The following is a 21573-nucleotide window of genomic DNA, read 5'->3' as shown; positions in this document are numbered from 1 at the left end:
TAACTTAATGATTATACCATTACCACTTGCATAGAAGTGCTAAATTCTGTCATATTAGTGTTTGAAAGGAACATTTTGTTTTGTATAAAACAATAGAAGGCTCAAAGAGCTGGAGCACCTCTCCTGTTAAGAAAGATGGAGGGAGTTCAGCTTGTTTTACTGTTCAGCTGTTAAGAAAGATTGAGAGCTTGTTCAGCTTGGAGAAGGGCACTGAGGGAGCTGGCAGAGGTGATAGCCAAGCCACTTTCCATCACGTATCAGCGTTCCTGGTTAACTGGAAAGGTCCCAGGACTGGAGGCTTGCTAATATGACTCCCATCTATGACAATAGTAGTAAGGAGGATCCAGGGAACTATAGGCCTGTCAGCCTGATGTTAGTGCCAGGTAAGGTTATAGAGCAGATCACTGTTAGGGAGATCACATGGCATGTGCAGGACAACTGAGGGATCAGGCCTAGCCAGCATGGGTTCATGAAAGGCAGGTCCTACCTGACCAACCTGATTTCTTTCTACGATTGAGTGACCCACTTGGTGAATGAGGGAAAGGCAGTTGATGTAGTCTACTTAGACTTCAACATGGTCTCTCACAGTATTCTTCTGGAGAAGCTGACAGCCTATGGCTTGGACAGGTACACTCTTTTCTGGGTAAAGAACTGACTGGATGGCTTTCTCACTCCACTTTATAGGAGGGAGAGGAGGTTCTTTGAAATATGTATACCCGGCGTGAGATTAAGAAACAACGGTTCAAATGTTGGTCCGACCAGTTTATTACAAATGTTAGTAAGGGAGATGAAGAAAGGGGACGATGGACAGTATTACAGATTGGGGTAATGGGGAAGGGAAGAAAGAGGATAGAAAAGATAGAAAATAGAAGCAAAGGAGTCTTCATAGGTACAAATCAGGGTGATGGGGAAGGGAAGAAGGGCAGTAGAAAAGATAGAAAGTAGGAGCAAGGAGTCTCTATAGGAAGCAAGAGGGAGATAGTCACCACCATGGGTCCAGTGTAGTTCATGGTTAAGTCGTTGCTCTTCAGTAGAAGTGGGCCGTTGGGTGTTGTTGCATTGATGAGGACAGCGACCACCACGACAACGACGATGATGATGATGATGATTGTGATGGCAGCACAAACTTATTTATAAGTCCAGAGTGGTTGAATCAGCCTTTTGGAATGACAGTTTCTGGCTTTTGGATCTCAGCAGGAATTCCTTTTGTTCCTATCTCCCTGGCCTTACCAGCAGATAAGAGGGAGTATGGAGACACGAACTAGTATCTTGCCTTCACAAGATACGGTGGTATCATCCCCCAATCTCCCATGGCAGACTTTGGTCACAGGACAGATCTTCCACCAGTAAACAGTCCTGAGCATTCCCTTGACTCTTGGGCAGAAGGCAAACAGCTCCAAAGAAATGCTTTCAAATGTAAATTGTCCAGATAGTGATGTTGATTGCCACACGGCAGCACCCACCTCTCATCTCCTAGAGTCTTATCACAAGAAATACCTCAGGAAGCAAGCTTTGAGCCAGAAAACAAAGAAGGATTCATACAATGGCTGGGCCCAGAGAGTGGTGGTGAATGGAGTTAAAGCCAGCTGATGACAGGTCACAAGTGGTTTTCCCCAAGGGTCAGAATCGGGGCCTGTCCTGTTCAGTATCATCACTGATGGCCTGGATGAGGGCATTGAGTGCACTCTCAGTAAGTTTGTAGATGACACCAAGCCGGGAGGAAGAGTTGCTCTGCCTAGGGATAGGAAGGCCCTATGAGCAATCTGGACAGGCTGCATCGCTGGGCTGAAACCAATCGGATGAAGTTCATCAACCTTGGTGCTTCTATGATTCTAAGGCTCAGGGGAGACCTCACTGCAACCTTCCAGTACTTGAAGGCTACTAACAAGCAGGAGCGGGACTGACTTTTTTTTACATGGTCTAAGAGTGATAGGACAAGAGGGAATGGATTTAAGCTAAAAGAGGGAAGATTTAGGTTAGATGTTAGGAAGAAATTCATTACTCAGAGGGTGGTGAGGCACTGGCACAAGCTGCCCAAACGAGGTTGTGGATGCCCCATCCCTAGAGGTGTTCCAAGACCAGGCTGTATGAGACACTGGGCAGCCTGATCCAGATTGGCAACCCTGCCCATGGCAGGAGGTTGGATTCAGATGATCTTTAAGGTCCCTTCCAATCCAAGCCATTCTATGATTTTAAAGAAAAGGAAAAATGGGGAAAAAAAAGACTAAATTTGTTTGTCTGTCACAGGTAGACACAAGCCTGCCATCTTTAAAAAGTAATGGTGAAGGGGTTCCACGCAATGTGTGTTTACTGCATCATACAATAAAATGAGTCTTCTCTATCTGTATGGGGCCTTTTGTAGCTATTTTAAATTTCAGTGAGAAGGAACAATTACGAGGTCAGGGGAAAACAAAACAACAAAAAGACAGTTGTATTTAATTATTTTGGAGTGTTAATCTTAATCAGCATTTAGACATGTTATTAAATTCCCAGTTTGACTCTTTTTCTTTTGTCAGCATTATTGTCAAGAAAAAGCATTTTCATCTACAGAAAAGGCCAGGAGAGGGGAGGAGGATAATAATTAGCATTTTTCCATAAATGCAGAATAACCGACAGAACTTTCTCATATGTCTGTTGTTTGCTCCTACATTTGTCAGGAGCGACTAGAAGAATTCGGAAACAACTCATGTTCCACTTTATGCAGAAAAAATAATTGTCATGGAGGTTAGGCGGCACTTAGCAAAAATTTGGACTCCTTATACGTGTTATTCAACCAATGTGTGAGATAATAATCAAAATGCATGGTCTGCAATAAGTACCAAAGGAAAAATCTCTTCTGTCATATGAAGACAGAAAAAATTGCAAGTATGTGCATGACCAAAAAGGTACCAGGTTCTTCAATATGTATAAAACTCTGAATTTTTGACAGGGATAACAGCAATCAATCCCAGTGTGTGGCAAACCATGAAACTCACTCTGGGCTAGCCAATGAATCAAAGTACAGCTGAAATTGCAAATACTAATGCAACTGTCAAAGATTTAAAATGATTAAATTCAGTGGTATTAAAGCAATAAAGTTGTTTTAACATTGCAGTCCTCAGGCAAAAGGATGTCGTAAAAACATGAAAATTGAATTTGCACTCTCTTCACTGCCCTGAGTCATAAATAGAAGTCATGGTTAATTCCACTTCTCTGGTTTCCAGGGCAGATGTTGTTCCTTGTGGCCAACAGAGATTCTTCAGCAATTTTTCAAGTGTATCCTGCATTCTGATGCAGGGATCTAGCTATTTTTTCACTGCACATTACTCTACTATGTTACATGATTACTATTTCCCCCTTAGAGGTAGCTGCACATACATACTTCTTACAGCAATTAGCTAGGTATCTATATAAGTAAAAAAAAAAAAAAAATCCTTTCAGTTTGGACTTAGTGTATACCTACTAATGCTAAAGGTGCTTTGAGATGATTCTTGACCACATGTGTGTGAAAATACATATATAAATGCTGCAGGTATGTGATGTGTATTAACTGTGTATGAAAATTTAATGTATGCTACTTAGCACTGTGACACTTTTAAAGACGTTAGGAGTACCACGAAACTTTAGAAAACAGTGTAACAGTGTTTTTTTATATATATTTCTAGAATCGTATTGTCCCTCTTTGTGACTAAATCAGTGTTAGAAGGATGAGAAGGAAAACACTACCTACCTGCAAGACCACTATTGACTAGTTTAGTTAACATGAGAACAACTATACCCATGTATATGTCATATACACGAAAAGTAACTTTCCAATATAAGTAAGAGAGAAGTCTACACACTCATAGAAATGCACATAGACAAAGCTATCTGCAATCCACATGCACTTTTTTAATTCTTCTAATGGCTTATTTGTATAGATTTAGTACATCCAGTAAAGTATAAGCTAAACCAAATAAAGCTATTCTTGAGTAAAAACATCCACAAGAGAAGTTGATGAGAATTACTGCTTGCACAGTTGTAAATAGTCTCTTTCTCATGACAGTCTTCAGCCTGAACCTTGCACCTGAGCAGAATCCTGAGAGGAAGTGAACAAAGTTTCTTGAACGACTCCTCTTCCAGCATTTTCCCTAGTGAATCGTAGGGTATGTCTTGTCATATTTGCATTCCCTATCCACCTATGTCTATTGTCTAGAATAGAAGCGCTGGCTATTAGATACAATCTCATAAAAATATTGAGACCTTACTAATTTATAAAGAAAGCTCATCTTCTTATTTGGCTACAGATTAACTTTTTATACACTAAAACCTCTGAACTGAAATGAACTGTATGTTCATTCTAAGTTAGCTTATGCTGGAAATTGATTTCCATTTTCTCTTGGACTGCTAATGCAACTGTTTTCCAGTGAAGACTTAGGCTATATCACTTGATTATTGATAATCCTTCAACACTGGTGTCATCGCATACATAAAAGATCATCAGGAAGTGCTTGCTCCCAGAGGTTCTACTGACACATACTGTGGAGTACAGCACCATCTTTCATGTGGCATTAAAGTGCAGCTGCTAACACCTAGATGTCACGGAGTTATCTAGATAGATCTGTGCCCGTGACAGGGGGGCAGTAGGCTCACGGGCCCCTCTGGCTTCCCGAGAAAAAAAAAATGGAGCAGTGGCAATGCTCTAAGAAGGAGAACTTATTTTACTAACTACGATGTTGGAATGCAAGATGACACGATATAATACAATCTAATTGGAAGTAAGGATAATAAATCACATGAAATGAGAGAGCAAAAGAGCGATAGAGAGAGAGAGAGAGAGAGAGTTTCAGAAACCGAAAGCCCTACTTGATGAAGGCACACAGCTTGGAAGCACACCCACTCCTCTCCCTGGCAGCAAGCGAAAGTGAAAAAGACTGCAGGCAACCAGATGACGTATCTTCCGTGATGTATCTTCCTTCTCTGACCGTGAGGTCCTCTGGGATACATAGTTCTTCTCTTTTGTCCATGATGTTATGATGTGGAATACCAATATAGCAAAGTTACAAAACCATGACACTAGGCTAATTCATCAACAAAGACAGAAGTAAAGTAACTCTGCTACCAGATTTCACAAGCTTGAGCAATGCAGACAGTAGGGTCTTAGTAATTTCATTATACTTATCAAAATACACCAATTGAAGTTTAATGGTAAGATCTGAGCTTGTTTGGAGGTTCTAGCAGGGGAGCACAGCTACCATATACCCTTGACCGATGAACGGTACTGTCTCTGTCAGGGAAGGTTGTCCTCTTCGACCGAGCGCGCAGCTTTGGGAGGGACGCACATAGAGCAGTGAGGGAGGAAGGGGACAGGAAGGGGAAGTCAGCCAGATCAGCTGAATCAACCCTGGCAATCAATGGGGTGACAGATGTCGCAGCCAGATTGCCTTCACATCCATCCTGGCATCCTGGCTTGCATCAGAAACAGTGTTGCCAGTAGGAACAGGGAAGTAATTGTCCCCCTGTACTCAGCACTGGTGAGGCCGCACCTCGGGTACTGTGTTCAGTTTTGGGCCCCTCACTGTATGAAAGACATTGAGGCCCTGAAGCGTGTCCAGAGAAGGGCAACAAAGCTGGTGAGGGGTCTGGAGCACAGGCCTTATGAGGAGCGGCTGAAGGAGCTGGGATTGTTCAGCCTGGAGAAGAGGAGGCTCAGGGGAGACATTATTGCTCTCTATAACTACCTGAAGGGAGCTTGTAGTGAGCTGGGGGTCGGCCTCTTCTCTCGTGTGACTAGTGATAGGACTAGAGAGAATGGCTTCAAACTGTGCCAGGGGAGGTTCAGGCTGGACGTTAGGAAATACTACGTCTCTGAAAGGGTGGTCAGGCACTGGAATTGGCTGCCCAGGGAGGTGGTGGAGTCACCGACCCTGGCGGTGTTCAAGGAACATTTGGACGTTGTGCTGAGGGACATGGTTTAGTAAGAACAGTTGGTGATGGGTGGATGGTTGGACTGGGTGATCCTGTGGGTCTTTTCCAACCTTTGTGATTCTATGATTCTGTGATTTCCCATTCTCAGCCACCACTGTGCACTCTCTGAGTCATTTGGGAGGAGTACCCTCTACTTCTGCAACCTGTTTGTGTTCCAGACACTTAACTGAATAAGGATTTCCTGACTATGATGGCACAAACAAATTATCTTGTTCATACGGAATCTGTCAACATCCACCTTCTTAAGACAGATCCACCTGTCTTGAGAAAACCATGCCTTGCTACAGACTCAGCAGTTCTCTTTTTTTGGGAGGGCAGAGGTGGGGGATCACAAATATACTTCTGACTTACACAGCAGATGATTCTTTGATTCAAATACATTTTTCTATTTTCAAAGACAAGAATGCACTAACATACCTTCATCATAGAAACGCCTAACTTTGTAACTTAGACCTCATTGCAAAAATACAGCACTGCATTAACAATGCTACTTCAGAAAGGAAAAATTAAATGTGTACGCATCCTTTTCCTGTATCATCTGTAGCCCTGTTTTCCTTCTCTCCTCTGTGGTCATACACTGGAATTCTATTCCTTCCACTGGAATAACAAGCCTGTCATTTTTGGTTTCTCTTGGAGACAAAGAAAAGGTGCACATGTCAACTTGTAGCTTTTTTCCATCAGAAAGAACATCCCTGTCAAATTTATACTGAAGTTTTCTTTCTCTGATATTTTCCAGTTGGTTGAGTATCATAGGTGTTAAGAGAAAGAAAACAGAAAAAGGAATAAGAGGTTACTTCAACCCAATTCTTTTGCAAGATTACAATGCTGCTAATTTTCCTGCTAAACACAGAACTTATAATGTAGAAAAGACCAACTTTTCTTGCATAAAAGATAATCAGAGAAAGTAAGTTCCAGTAGTTCCCTTTCTTGAACTGAGAAGCCCACAAATGAACACAGTATTCAAGATGTGGCCTCGCTAGGGCAGACAAGTATAAATCAGAGCATACTCTTAGAGCAATATGGTTTAAGCGTGACAGTGTTAAGAAGCAGACAGTGGAAGTACTACATAAAATCTGTTTTTCTGATTTTCTTAGACTCATAATGTCATATTTTACAATGGAGTGAAGTCTGAATGACAGTCCATTGGCCAGCTCATTAGTTCTAGAGGAAAGTTAAAGCAAGTGCTCCAATTTCTGAACCTCTGGTCTTTATGGAAGTCAAAGTAATACTGCCCTAGAGATACGTTCAAACCTGTATTCCTACCAAGGCTAAATTTTTGAAATATTGCCTAATACTAATACTTTTTTTTTTTCCATATCGAGACTATTTTCCATAGTTTCATCTGTAGGAGTCAGGGCAGGCTATTTACAATTTCAGTCTGGTAACAGAGTGGCCATTCTTGCTCCAGTGTGATAGAATCATCTGGGTTTTATTCCAGAAACACTCTGCACTTCCAGCTGCTCAAACACTTTTTCTTGCAGGAAACAAGCCTGTGAGGATTTAATTTTGTTCACCTGCAGAATTCCATTCGTATGACCTTTTCATTGAAAAGCACACATGGCATCCTTCAAACTGAAAGGAGCTGGCATTAAAATGAATCACAGAAGGGAGGGAGTACATCACCATCACATTAGCTGACATTTGGAGGCCTGTTGAGAACCCTTCTCTTTCAGAGCTGCAAACACCAGGCACAGACTAAATCAAAGCCAAACACGGAGAGCTAAGCCTGTAGAATAAATTAATGTATAAATAAATGTGCTGAAGTGGTCTCCTACTCTCTTCCAGAAAAAGCCTGAGTACGTCACTTATCTCCAATTTAATACAGACGTTACATATAGTGTTAGCCCCACACGTAGATAAACCCGGTGCCAAACAGACACGCAAACCACATGCTCCACATTTCCCACGGGGAGAAGTGGATTTATATATAATTCTGTCTCCAGGGGCACTCATGGCTCATGAACAGATATGCGCTCCGTAGGCGGTGCTTTTTGTGTGTTAATGGGGAGTAGGAGTGGTCGAGCGCGTCGCGGTGAGGAAACACGACAAACAGTAGCTACTTTAGTCAAGACTGCTTTATTTATCCTACACCAGCCCGATCGACTCGGCGACCACTCCTCCTCACAGGACATGCATGGCAGGCGACACCAAGGCAAGGCGGGACCGCGCCTCGCTCATTCTTCCGTGTGGGCTGCGTCACTTCCGGCGGGACCGCGGCGAGGACAAGATGGCGGCGTTGGGTGAGCCGGTGCGTCTGGAGCGAGGTGAGTATGACTTCTGCTGTAGGGTTCCCGTTTCCCTCTTCTCCGCCGATACGCGCTCCTCCCTGATTCCAGCTGCTTCACCCGCTGCCCAGGCCCCAGGGCCGGACTCCAACCCGCGGGCTGCCTTCGCGGGCCTGAGACAGCGGCGGGCAAAGGGAACTCTTCCTCCTTGGGGGGCGTGCAGTGCCGTGCACCAGATGCTTCATGAGCTTTTCCTCTGTTTTTTCTTTTCGCCCCTGATTCTTTCCGTGCTTCTCTGCAGACTTTGGGCCTGCTTATTTGTCTTTTTTTTTTTTTTTTTTTAATTTCTTTCGAGTTTCAGTCGGTATCCATGGACGCGCTTGCCCCCGAATTTCCTGCCAGCTCGTTTCTGTCAGGAGGACTGTTAAATTCATGGCTTTAAGTAGAGCATGTTAGATTATGTCTTAGCAGTAGGTCCCGATTTTGTTTTATCATCGGCAAAGGACTTGTACAGGAGCCCCTCTATACTTGTTTGAGTTCTGCCTACCTCTGTTGTGCCCTCACTCTCATTTGTGTCGTCAGTGTGGTGTGGCATGTAACTACAACCACTAGGGAGACGGATAAGGCACAAAGCCTAGTTGTGTGCTTTTTCTATTGTGTCTCTTATCTATGGAGTCTTTTATCGAGTGCTTTTAGGAGACAGTAGTAAACTGCCTTCAGTGTGTTTGAGAAGGAAAGCGATGATGTGGAGTGCAGGTATTTGGATCAACTGAGTGTTTTCTCATTGCCATCTCTTCTGGGTCCACTCGGAGTGCCTCTTCGTAGATGTGTAACCCATTTGTACAGCGTTGTCACGTGCAGCCTACCACAGAACTCAGCTGTTTGTGCTCAGCCCTCCTTCCCCCTCTGTAAGCAAATCGCTTGTGATGCATGAGAAGAGGTCTGTAAGCAGGGACTTATGTAAGAACTTTGCTTCCCACTGGGCAGCTCATCAACCCACCCAGCTCCAGAGCTTGGTAATTAGGGCAGCTGCTTTGGCAGTTGATTAGTCCGAAGAGTTAAACCTCAGGCAGCATCTTCCTCCACCTCATTACCCTGCGACTATTCTCTTGCCGTGAAAACAAACAAATCTGTGGAGTTAGGTAGGGATCAGTGGAACAAAACAGCTGTTAGTCTTAAGGGTTTTCTTTTCTTTTTTCTTTTTAAGAAAAAGGGAGCACAATGTAATGGGCCTGCAAAAGGAAGAGCTTTATTTACAGAACTAAACAACTGCTGGGTAATCGTATGGGGTTGACTGCAGGCATCGTTACGTTGAATCATTTTCAGCTCAAAAATGAACATCGCTAATGTTGCTGGCATATAGCATATAAAGACTAGTGTAGAAAATGTGCTGATTTAAAATGATTACCATTTTAAATTGAAAATTCTTCCCATCTGTTCCTTCTTCCAAGCTTCATCACACAAAACCACTACCCAAATGTATTGATGTGCAGGCATGTAACAATGTTGAACACTTACAAATTATTCTTACAGTTTGGTAGTGATGTGTAGTAAATCTATGCATACCTTAGGCTATTTGAACACAAGCAGCAGAAGTGGTTCCTCAGGAGTGTTTGTGAGGATGCTGTTTTCCCCTGTGCTTTGTTCACACATCAAACCATGGAGTGGTGTCATCTCACTGTTGCTGTATTTTCTTTTTCCATCACACTGTTTTAGTTTAAATGCATTTTCCTTTCAAGACTTAAAATGATTATCCTGCAATTACCCATAAAAAAGTTCCCTCCTCCCCCCCCCCCCCCAAAAAACAACAAACAACAGAAAAAAAAAAACCAAAAACTTGAAGAGTTGATCTAAAAATGCTGAAAAGATTAAAAGAAAAATTTTCAGTTGTGTGATGGTTTATGATGAGATTTTTTTTTTAATTGCTTACTTCTGGATTTATCTATATGTTCCTTCTTGAAATTCCTCACGGGAACAGAACTCATGTCTGTGTCTGGTAATGGTAATTCTGTGAGGAGGACAGCTTTCAGCTGATGACATTCTGAGTATAGCTCATGAGGAAGCAGGCTTTGTCGACAGGGTAGTCAACCATCTTCCTTTTCCGTGCACAGCTGTAAAAACTGCTTTGGGTTTTTACATCAGTAATTCAGTCCTTTGATCTGACAGCTTTTTTTTTTTTTAATAAATAAATGCATATTCTGTGTTAGTTTCATCTAGCAGGAATCCACTTCATGTCCAACCTATGTGTATTCTCAGTACCTCTTGACAAACTGATTCTGTGCTCTTTGTCTGTGCTTTCTGAAAGATAGCTGATTCCCAAACTAGCGAATTTTACCTTAGGCTACAAAAGGCTGCATAGTTAAAGAATTCAGCTCTTAGGAGACCTGGGTAGGAACTATGTTCAGTTTATTGAGAAGGCATTGAGGTTATAAAAGAAGAAAAATAAGTGAGTGGAGTTCTTGAGTGCTGGTTACTGCAGCTACTTTTTTGATTAGTAGACTTCTGTCACTTTTAAAATTTCTTACAGTGTTCTAATCAAACTGTTAGGTAACTTCATACACATCACAGCTTAACATGATTCATAGACCACAGACCATGAGAGCTGCTGTGTAGAATCGTGCTCTTCGTATGCCTGAAACAGTCATTTGTCTGCAAACATCTGTATTTGATAGTTGTATTGTAATTTACATACTTAGCAGACTTTTCGTGAATATATGGAGTGTTGCAGGATTGGAACTGCTGCTATTGCCAAAGGATGTGAACAGCTTCTTCCTTCCATTTGTTGATCATTCTACTTCAAGCTGTTCAGTGCGAGACTTCATGAGATTAAAGAGAGTTTGTACTATTGATGCTGAATGTAGGGTTTACTGAGCATATTTATGGATTTACATAATTAAGATAGGAAAAATTAAGAATCACACCTATGCTACCATTCATTTCACAAAATGTTTTGTGAGCTAAATACAATGCCAAATGTGTATTAGGAAATCAAAACCATTTTTTTCATTTTGTACTTTTTGTACAAATAACAGATATGCGGCAAATACTGTAGACTTGGAGTTAGTAACAGCTAGTGTTTCAGTTGTGATACCTATTTGCTTTAGATACCTGATCCTCTTAAAAACTAGAAAATGCTTCCCAAGTAATGGAGATGAGCTTGAGCTCTCATGTGAACCAACATGTGTGACTGCAGCTGTAATATTTGGGTGCTGTTCCATGAATGATTCACATCCAGTCTGTGATACAAACACAGCTTTAACTGTGCTAGTGGATGACCAGTTCAAGAAGTTATGTTATACCATCTTTAATTGACACTACGAGCTGCTATTGGTGTCTGTAAGAGTCAGCAGCATGAACTGTGGGTTGTCTTCTGTCAGTGCACCTTAATTTCAGAACATAACAGGATGGACATTGGTTGTTACAACTTCTCTCTTACACGTTTGTGGTCTTGAAGTTTGTGGTTGTTGCTTGTCTATTTAGTGGCATTATGGCAGCACAGAAGATGTTTCACATGAAAAATGATTCCCTGAAGGTTAATTATGGAAAAAGGGAAGTAATGCATTTAGGATGTAATCGTGTTCCAGGCTTCATTATCTTCTAAAATGACCTATGCCTTATTTATGCAGTAAATTAATCACTACTTTTGTGTGCCTTTGTGATAATGAAGGCCACAATGTCTATCTGCTTTTCTGAGAGACTGTTCAAGGACTTATGTGATTCAGAAGAATGGTCACTCTACAAATGCAAGTGAGGAATATTAATCCTTTCTCCTCTTGAAGAGCTGCCTGCAGAATGTCACATAGCTTTGATGTCATGTTTGATGCCCATCTTGATTGGTACTGGTCTGAAATCAAATTCTTCAGATGAGATTTTGGTTTCACTGACAGTATGATCTTTCAGGAAATGTCAAGAAACTGGGAAAAAATATTGGGTTTGGGATTCTTGACTACAGAACACTCAGCAGTGATCACTGAGGAGTTTGGGTTCTTTTTCCTAGTGCTTTGATAAATTAGACACACTGTAGGTGGAGGGAGTAAGGAAGTATTTTCAACCTGATATGAGGTTTAATCGAGTTTTTATGATTCCAGCTGCTGTTTAGCATCCAATTAATAATATTACAGACTACTTGTGCCCGAGTTGGCCTTATTTGTAGGGAAAGCATTGGGTGTATTTCTGATAAACTAGTTTTTGAATGTAGGAGTGTTAGCATGCTTGACAATACTATAGATGGCTTTAACAAAATGATAGCCATGCGTTACATAAATTATGAAGTTTTATGCATGCAAAACATTGCTAGTATTTATTATCAAAGAAATATTTCAGCCTGATTTCAAGGAAAAATGAAATTATTTAAAATACAGATGTGGTTGTGTTGCCTCCAGATATTCAGAAGGCTGCATTGCTGTCTTTCTGAAAATAAGGTGTTTTATTGTAATATTTTGTTGATATGTTGTGGTATGGAAGAAATGAAACTATTGTGTATTGTGTACACTAAGGTGTACACAAGCGCACACAGACTACTGCATTAACTTAGTTTAAAAAACAAAAGCAAACAAAACCACTGGTAGGATCTTTTCAGGCTTTCCTTATTATGAGTGCTTTATTTTTTTTCTGAAGATATTTGCAGAGCAATTGAGTTGCTGGAAAAATTACAGAGAAGTGGAGAAGTGCCACCACAGAAACTACAGGCTTTGCAAAGGGTCCTTCAAAGTGAATTCTGTAATGCTGTAAGGGAGGTAAGTTAACTGTGTAAACAATTAGCTTGCATTAAAAGTGGTAGTTTTAAAAATGTTCAATGCAATAACACTTTTTTCTTCATTAAAGTGAATTTCACTTATGGAGCTTAAAAGAAAAAGACTTATTTTTTACAAGTTGAGAAGAAAACAATTTAGGGTAGTATAGGTGTACTGTATTAAATAATGGATCAGAAACGAATTGCTCCTTGGAGGTTATTTTGAGAGTTTTCCCTTGCTGGCAGCTAATACCCTGTTGTTATCCCGTTGGCTGGTAAGAATGGGCAAAGTCTAAGTTGCCTCTTCTTTTAACCTAGATTGGCATCATAGCTTTGCACACCTCATCTTCATTCCAGATGCTCTTTCAGAGATTTGAGATGATTGAATGTGTCCTCCTGTTGGTGGTGGTGATGGTGCTGCCACTGCTGATAATACCTGCAATGATTTGCAAGATCTGTTTGTAGACATGGAAGTCCTCTTGATGTTTTTATCTTATGAAGGACTGTGTTTGTTGGGCTAGCTATCACTTACCCACTTAGCATTAGTATTCTTGTGGCCTTTGCATTTTCAATAGCTTTTCTTTTCTTTAGATATTCAGTCAGTTGCATCAGGTGAAGGAAAATACAGATTTTTAAGGGGAGGACTTGATTGTTGGGTGAGCTTTGAAGAACCACTGTTGCGTGATTTTTTTCATGCATCCTTATGGAAAAGCCCCAGATTGAATCAAATACGAGAAGGTAGTCACCCATATCTGCTGTCAGATGTCATGGTGAAGTCTGTATGTTTACCAAGGAAGAGGATTTGGGTTGAGACCTAGAATGTGTGCAGTTTAACTGAGCAGTAAAGATACTGAGAGAGTTATTTCTTCATAGTATGATAGATTCTTACTTAGCACCTTGCAGTGCATCAGGGAGTCATTTGTTAGAGGTGTTTGGTTTTTTTTACTTATGCAATTTTAAGTTGTAACTGATTGTTATGTTACCTAAGCAGAAAAATAACTGTTTCCACAATGCTTACTTAAATTGTCTTGTCTTTAAAGGTGTATGAACATGTGTATGAAACTGTGGATATCAGCAGTAGCCCAGAAGTGAGAGCTAATGCAACAGCAAAGGTAAATGCCAAGAGTAAAATGCAGTAGTTTGTTACTTTAGAAGCATAGGAAAGGTATTTAAAATTCAGAAGTGTATTATCTAGATGTTCGATCCAATGGATAAGCATATGAGGTCATTAAAAAGTGTAACAAAAGATATTATTTTTAAGCTCCTTCCATTTATATTTTATTCTTTGAGTTCTAAATTTTTATACTAATGTTGTGTAGGAAATTAATCTGATTTGTCTTAATATTTTAGCACTTCGAGATAAAAGTAATTTTTCAACCTGCTCACTGTGTCAAGCTAAGGAGTTTATATTCATGTAAATAGGAAGATCTTATTTCTTACAGGCCACTGTAGCAGCATTTGCTGCAAGTGAAGGTCATTCGCATCCCAGAGTGGTTGAACTGCCAAAAACCGAAGAAGGTCTTGGATTCAACATCATGGGAGGCAAAGAACAAAATTCTCCGATCTATATCTCCCGAATTATCCCTGGTGGTATAGCTGATAGGCATGGAGGCCTGAAACGTGGAGACCAGCTTCTTTCTGTAAATGGAGTGGTAGGAATTGATTTTCACTTTCCTTAGCAGTAACTTCTTATCTCCACTTGGGGGCATACGTAGAATATACATGGCATAAGCTTGAGGTTGTCTTTTGATCCTAGTAAAATTGCTTCTTTTTGTCCTCTCAAGAACATCTTCCGTAGGTTTCTGAACCTAATTCTGTGCAATGAGAGTTCTTGGATTATGCTTTGGTTATATTTTTCAACTGGGAATGTCACTATTTATGTCAGTATTTCAGATTCTGAGTTGTTGTATAAGTCTGGTAGGTGTTGTGTTCTGAAATAGTATTAAACTGCCATTATGGCTTCCTGTTTTATTAAGTTTGATGTAGATTTTAACTTAGTTTTCTGCAGCTTCTAAGGTAAGTAGTAAATTATGATGCATTATTGTAGACTGAGCGGGGGCTCTTTGACATCATTATCCCAGCAAGAGCACTACTGCTTAATGAAAGCTGTAGTAAGATGAAAAAAAGGTGGTGTTATCTTTGGTTATCTTAAGTGCTATAAGCTTCAAAACAGTGATTTATATTTTAAGGAGTATGTGTCTGAAGTGCCATTGTAGCTATTTATTTTTAAGAGATATCCTCTTCTGCTGAATTGCAAGACAAAAAGAAAAACAGAAAGACTGGAAAGAGAAGGCTGTGGGCAGGCTTTGATTTACAAGAGCTGCTTTTCAAATGCATATTTATCTCTCAAACTTCTGGATTTATTTATAGATGCTTCCATCATATGCTTAGCATTAATGTTCTTGTAACTACATCTGCAAAATCAGTTTTATTTTAATACTGAGATTTGAATTAAATCTTACGTTCATTAGCCTGAGTGGTTTTTTTGACGTATGAAAGGAATAGAGACTTACTGGTTCTTGCTACTCTGGGAGGTGCCTGCTGGCGAAGAGCTCTATCATGCTTGGCTCCTGACTATTATGTGGGAGATGTAAGAGTAATCTTGTCCTTTGCAGTGCAACTATCCTTGGCCTAGCCTTCCTAGTATTTGAAAGTATCAAGGGACAGGTCAGCTGTCCGTAAAGCATCAGCTGTTTTCACAGGAAGCCTTCCTCACCTACAGACCATCACAAAGCAGAAACAACACTCCAAAGCATTCTGATCATTTGACAGTAATCCTAGCTAACAACGGCCGCGTCTGTGTGCATACACGTATAAATATATGTAGCAACTGTAAAATATTATATGTAAAAATGTGAAAATATATAAAAACAAATAAAATATTGCAAGAAAGCAGGTTCAGAAAGAACCATTTGATGTTCACAGATTAATTACTGTCATCTTGATACATGATGGACATTCTTGTAATCATAACTGCTAATTTAACACTTAAGAAGTAATTTGCTGCTGCCAGGATGACAATGGGTGTGTCTTAAAACATGACTTGTGGTGGTGGTGTTTTTTTTTTTTTTGCTCTTTTCACGGTGGGAGATTTTAGGTGTACTTGAGAATTTTATGTGCTTTGGCATAGTTAGCACTAAAACTTCACAAACATTTTATTACTAGTTTTTTATTGGAACAACCACCACATCCACTTGAATAACAAACATGAAAACATTCAAATGTATGTGTTGTCTGAGTCTGACAGAAGAGAAGTAATTTGGGTTTTTTTTTAACTGTTGTCTTTCTTTCTGTAAGTAACTTTGTAGTAACGGGGAAACCCTCCAATCAACAGGTACATCACCTGCCTTCTAGCTTCTAATAGCACCAGTGGGAGGTAGGCTTGGGGTAGTCCCATTCTTGTGTTTGATAAGTTTGGGAGAAATAAGTTGTGTTGATAAAATATGTGCTATCTAGGAATGTATATTTGGATGAAGTTGCTGAGAATTGTTGCTTAAATGTTATAATCAGATGAGTCTAGTAATAAAACCTGAGAGTTGTTCTAGTAAAGGGTTATTTGTTTGTTTTTTAATCTGTTCTGTCTTGCTGGGGGGGGAGAACATGGGGCTAGGTAGTTCTTAATGAGTTTACAGGAAGTTAATTTGAGTACCTTGCACTTAAGACACGTATGGAGCGCTAAGATAAACAACACACTGCCTGTTACGTGTTCAGTTGCAGGTGTCCAGTGGACAGTGTTTTGCTTTGTCATAGCATAGGATAACATAAAAAAGGCAGCTATCTTGCAGTTGTCTGTGGGTTCTTGTCCTTAGCTAAATGCAAGATAATTTGAAATAGCTTATTAGGCAAACTGATGATGACTATAAAATATAAAGTGCATGACTATAGAGGAAAGCCATCTCAGATTAAAAGACAAAGTGTTCTGAAGTTGATTTTTGAGTGTTATTTCAAAATTGCTTATTGGTCTCCCTACTTTACTTATTTGATGTAAATGTATGTAAAGACTTAACATAAACATAATCAGAAGTTTTGCACTACTCTTCTTAATACTGATAGGTATATTTATCATCACTCTTTAGTGATTTGCTGGAGAATAAATCCCAAGCTTGGATGATGTTGTTCTTTTGAAGTTTTGAAACTAGAATATTTTAGTTGACTCTATAGACACAGAAAAATGAAAAAAGAGTGTTTTCAATGTATGTCTTCACTAATATGATACTTAATGGCTTATGCTTTGCAGAGTGTCGAAGGTGAACACCATGAAAAAGCAGTAGAACTACTGAAGGCAGCCCAAGGAAAGGTAAAATTGGTTGTAAGATACACACCGAAGGTCCTGGAAGAAATGGAGTCAAGATTTGAAAAAATGAGATCAGCGAAACGCAGGCAGCAAAACTAACATTGAATGCAGTAACTTGAAAGAAATGTATGCCCTTTACATTGTGTAGTTTGGTTTGACTCAGTCAATGCAATGCCCAGAGTACATAAGTTACTGTCATTTTCATAGGATTGCAGAATGAGTTAGGTTGCAAAGGACTCTTGGGGATGACATAGCCCAAGTCCCCTGCTCAGGGGACGGTCAGCTACTGCAGGTTGTTTAGAGCTGTGACAAGTTGGGCCTCGAGCATCTCGAAGGATGGAAACTCCACAAGATCTCCGGGCAACTTGTTCTAGTGTTTTGATCTCCCTTGTGCTAAAAAGATATGTTTTTCTGTTTAAATGGAGCTGCTTACATTATAGTTTACAGCTGTTGCCTCTTGCCCTGTCACTGGGTACTCCTGAGAAGAGTCTGTTTTTTCTTCTTTTGTTTTACTTCTTTCATATCAGGCATTTACATATGTTGTTAAGAACACCCTTGAGCCTTCTCTTCTCCAAGCTAGACAATCTCAGTTGTCTCAGCCTCTCCTTGTTTGTCGAATGTTCCAATCACTTAAATCAACTTTCTGGCCCTTCTCTGGACATGATCTTGTATGCCTATGTCTGTCTTGCACTGGGGAACCTGAAGGTGGTCACATCAATTATGTTTCCTAAAGGCTGAGTGGAAGAGAAGCATCACTTCCCTTGACTTGCTGCAGACCAGTAGGCCGTTGGCCTTCTTTGCTCCAGTGATACATCAGTGACTTACAGTCAATTTGGTATCTTTGTCTGCAAGACTGTTTTCCAGCTGGTCAGCCACCAGCCTGTGCTGGTGTAGATTGTACCTCTCCAGGTGTAAGACTTGCACTTTCTTTTGTTAAAACATTGAGCTTCTTGATTGTTCATTTCTGCAGCCTCCTAAGGTTTGTCAGAATGGCATACAGGAAGTGTATTCTGTCCCATCACCCCATTATTAATCTGTTAAACACTATGGACCCCAGTGCTGACCTCTGGAGTATGAGACTTGCTTCCAGTAGGATTTTTTGTCACCAGTTGCAGCCTTTGGCAGTTCACCCTTCTTTTGAAGGTTTTCTTTTCATTTCCTTGCATTCTTCACAGTTTAAAAAGAATGTGTCTTTTCAAAATCAGCTAGGGTACCCTAAAAAAAAAAGTATCTATGTTGCTTGTTATGCATCTTTTTCACATTAGGCCTCTAAGCATGCAAACAAATTCACAGGTTTTTCAAATGCATTTAATAAGACCTGTTTCTACAACTGACATCACTTCTTTCCTATTCTTTTTTTTTTTTTCATTTAACATCTTCAGTTTTCTTGCTGAATTATTTTTGCAAAAAAGATTTTTATGTAGCAGAATTTTGGCACTTTTCTTAAGAACATGTTATATATCAACTACAAAACGTAACCATGATCAACTGCGTAGCTGATAACAATTACCCGATATTATAATATTTTGGTGAATACATTATATTTACATTTCTGCTAAATCATAATTTGTTACTCTGGAAATTTTATTACCTCGCTTGTAAATAATGTACAATTGATGTTCTCGTATAATGACTTTTTAATAACTCACATTTACAAATTTGCAACAATCATTCCTGTAACTTATGTTGTTTTGTACTGATTTTCAAGCAGTTAAGGGGGGAAAGGTGTTAACTGCGTTTGCAGTTCTGGATTGACTGTATGTATTTTTATATTCAGAGACTGAAGATATGTTAATGCTTTCAAAATAATTTCAGGCATTTCCCTGACTTTCTGCTGTTTTAAAGAAGTTCATTTTAATGGCCATAACTCTTTTGTGGTTTTAGTATGTCTTACTGTAATCATATATACAGAGTAACTGTAAAGAACTTGGAGTAGTTAGTACCAAAATCATGTATCATTTCATCTGTAAGAGTAAAACATTCTGAGGCTTACATGTCAGGTAATCCTGGGGTGAACTTGTTTGGGATTTATCACTAAACTGCTTCTGATTTGAAGGGCTCGTGGTTGTAGAAACGATATCATCAACATCACTCAAAGTTTATATGGAATGGTGCTGGGATAGTAATAAGAAGCCTCCATGTTTAAGTACTTCATGTCTTTGCTCAAGACTGGTTGATGGTGGCATGCTTTTGGTGTGCTATTTTGAAAAACTATCTGGACAGAGGTATACTTCTTGGAACCTATGAGGTTTGATGCTGTACTTGCATACTTGATTTTAAAAGCTTTACTTTTTGGTATACATCTGTAATTAGTTTGATTGTCTACTGGAGTTTGTTCAGTTGTATGGCAGCTATGAGTGCATCCTAATTGATTATTAGCAGTTTGATTCTTAGAGGCTTAAACTGAAAAGTGCAGTTCTGACCATGTGACTATTCCCTAGTTTGTTCACATGGAGCAGTACAATCTGTTGTGAAATAATAAAGTATGTGAAAGAAAGTAAATGGTTAAGGATCTAAAAATGACAGCATTTAGTTTGTGCATTTTCAATTGATTTGTTGGAGAAGAAAAAATGTGATCACTACAGGCCAGTGAGAAACGTATTTTCCTTTCTGCATGTTTGTAAGCATGGTAAGTCTGCAAATAGAAGTTGGGATTTTAAAGATACTGATAGTTTGAAAATACAGTAAATATTTAACAGTTAGATGACACTGAGCACTGAATTGCATGGTTTATTATCTGTCATAGGCCTCTATCTAAAAGCCTCATGTCACTGATAGGACCATGCTGTTGAATTGTATATTTTTATGGAACAACTAATGTTTAAAGTACTGAGACCAAAATCACTAGATAGAGCAATCGTGGATGTGTTTTAATTTAATTGTAAGATAGTAGATATTTGTTTTAGAGTTATATAAAATATATATATATATAAATATTAAAGGTGTGGATGCAAGGTAGAAATGTGTTTTTTAGAACCTGTATCCCTTGGTGTTACTGAACAAAGCAGTGGTTTCTGTTACTCTAAGGTAACTTACTTTAGTGTAGCTTGAGCTACTAAATGCGATAGCATTGTCATTCTGAAGTGTAGCATTTGGATACAGCTTGTCATCCACTACAAAATGTGGGGAAGGGTACTTGGGCATATAAATTGTAGCATTTAATAAAAGCTTTTTAATTGCAACAACAACAAAAAAAAATGAACAGAAAACTCATTAACAGTCATGTTTAATACTATGAAAACCTATAACAGTAAGGAAAGGATAGATTAAGATGCACCAACAAGCTTAATTTCTTTTACTACTGAGCAGTGCCTGTACTGTGTTAATATGCAGTCCCTACACACTTGATATCTTTGGGTATGCAAACAGTTTAAGACAAGATATCATTTCTGCAGATAAGTTCTGCATCTATTGCTGCTGTGAGGAATCTTTGGGTTTTATCAACAGAAAAATAAAAGTTTCACATGCATTGTTTTTGTGTATTTTTTTTTTCTTGAGTTTCCCTATTTTGTACTGTTTTCAGACAGCGGTAGTTGGGTGTTTATAATCTCTGGGGCGTAGTGTAAACTGTGCATGTATGGGTGTGCAAAGAAAAACTTGAAATGCTGGTTTTTAGTTTTTCCTGGTTGCTTATGAATCTTCCCTTTTCTGTTCTATGTATTGTGAATTGTTGGAAAGATGAGAATTGGAATGCTGTAAAGCATACATAGCATCTTGGACCTCCTGCATTCTTGAGACCTCCTTAGTTTCAACTGCATGAGCTTACATGGTGCATATTATTCTGAGTCAGATATTATCTTTTAATTGTTTGAAGCAAGTATCTTTGGTAATGAGATGTTAAATATCTGTAATTCCTTGTTTAAAGACCTTGTGAGGTCTTTAAGAAAAATGTGCCTGAAGTTATGAACCAAGATAAAGGCGGGAGAAATGCTTCAGTTTGGAATGCAAAAGGATTTTTTTTTGTATAGGTAGGCTAGACTGCAATATGCAAAAATCAAATAAAAATCATTTACATAAATATGTAGAAGATGAATAACAAAACTGAAAATACAACCACATTTTCAATTTGGTTTTGAAAACTAAATATTTCCATGATCTGGCTACCTATGTTCTACTTTAGTATGATTCAGATTCTTAGAAAAAAAACTGTGAAAAAGCCAAAGTTGCATATCTGAGGCATCATGGCTGCTGTATTCCCGTCACCTTTTTGTCCTCAACTGTATGCTTGCTTGTGCTGGCATTCACTGATGTTTTTGACTGTGTACCGAGCAGATTCAATTTGGTATCCTAGCAGAGACCAGTTATGACTTAGTTTTGAGTTTATTTCTGTTGCCTGAACACAAGATGTCTAGTGTCAGAGGAATTGTGCTGGTGCA

The 21573-nt window shown here is 39.3% G+C and overlaps 1 protein-coding gene across 2 annotated transcripts; it reads left to right on the top strand.

Moving 5' to 3' along the window:
* Window positions 1–8150: 8150 nt before the first annotated feature.
* Window positions 8151–20666, top strand: LIN7C (lin-7 homolog C, crumbs cell polarity complex component). 2 transcript variants are annotated; one of them, NM_001031067.3, is made up of 5 exons: window positions 8151–8210; window positions 12789–12907; window positions 13944–14015; window positions 14346–14555; window positions 17141–20666. In NM_001031067.3, the coding sequence occupies exons 1-5, from the start codon at window positions 8174–8176 to the stop codon at window positions 17294–17296; spliced, it is 594 nt and encodes a 197-aa protein (NP_001026238.1). In that variant the 5' UTR covers window positions 8151–8173; the 3' UTR covers window positions 17297–20666. The 2 variants fall into 2 exon arrangements, with proteins under 2 accessions (NP_001026238.1, XP_040556701.1); XM_040700767.2 differs by having other exon boundaries at window positions 8151–8927.
* Window positions 20667–21573: the final 907 nt, after the last annotated feature.

Source organism: Gallus gallus, chromosome 5 (genome assembly GCF_016699485.2).
Source record: "Gallus gallus isolate bGalGal1 chromosome 5, bGalGal1.mat.broiler.GRCg7b, whole genome shotgun sequence".
Classification (NCBI taxonomy): Eukaryota; Metazoa; Chordata; class Aves; order Galliformes; family Phasianidae; genus Gallus; species Gallus gallus.
The sequence above is the reverse complement of the archived record's forward strand: the minus strand, read 5'-3'. Positions and strand labels throughout refer to the sequence as shown.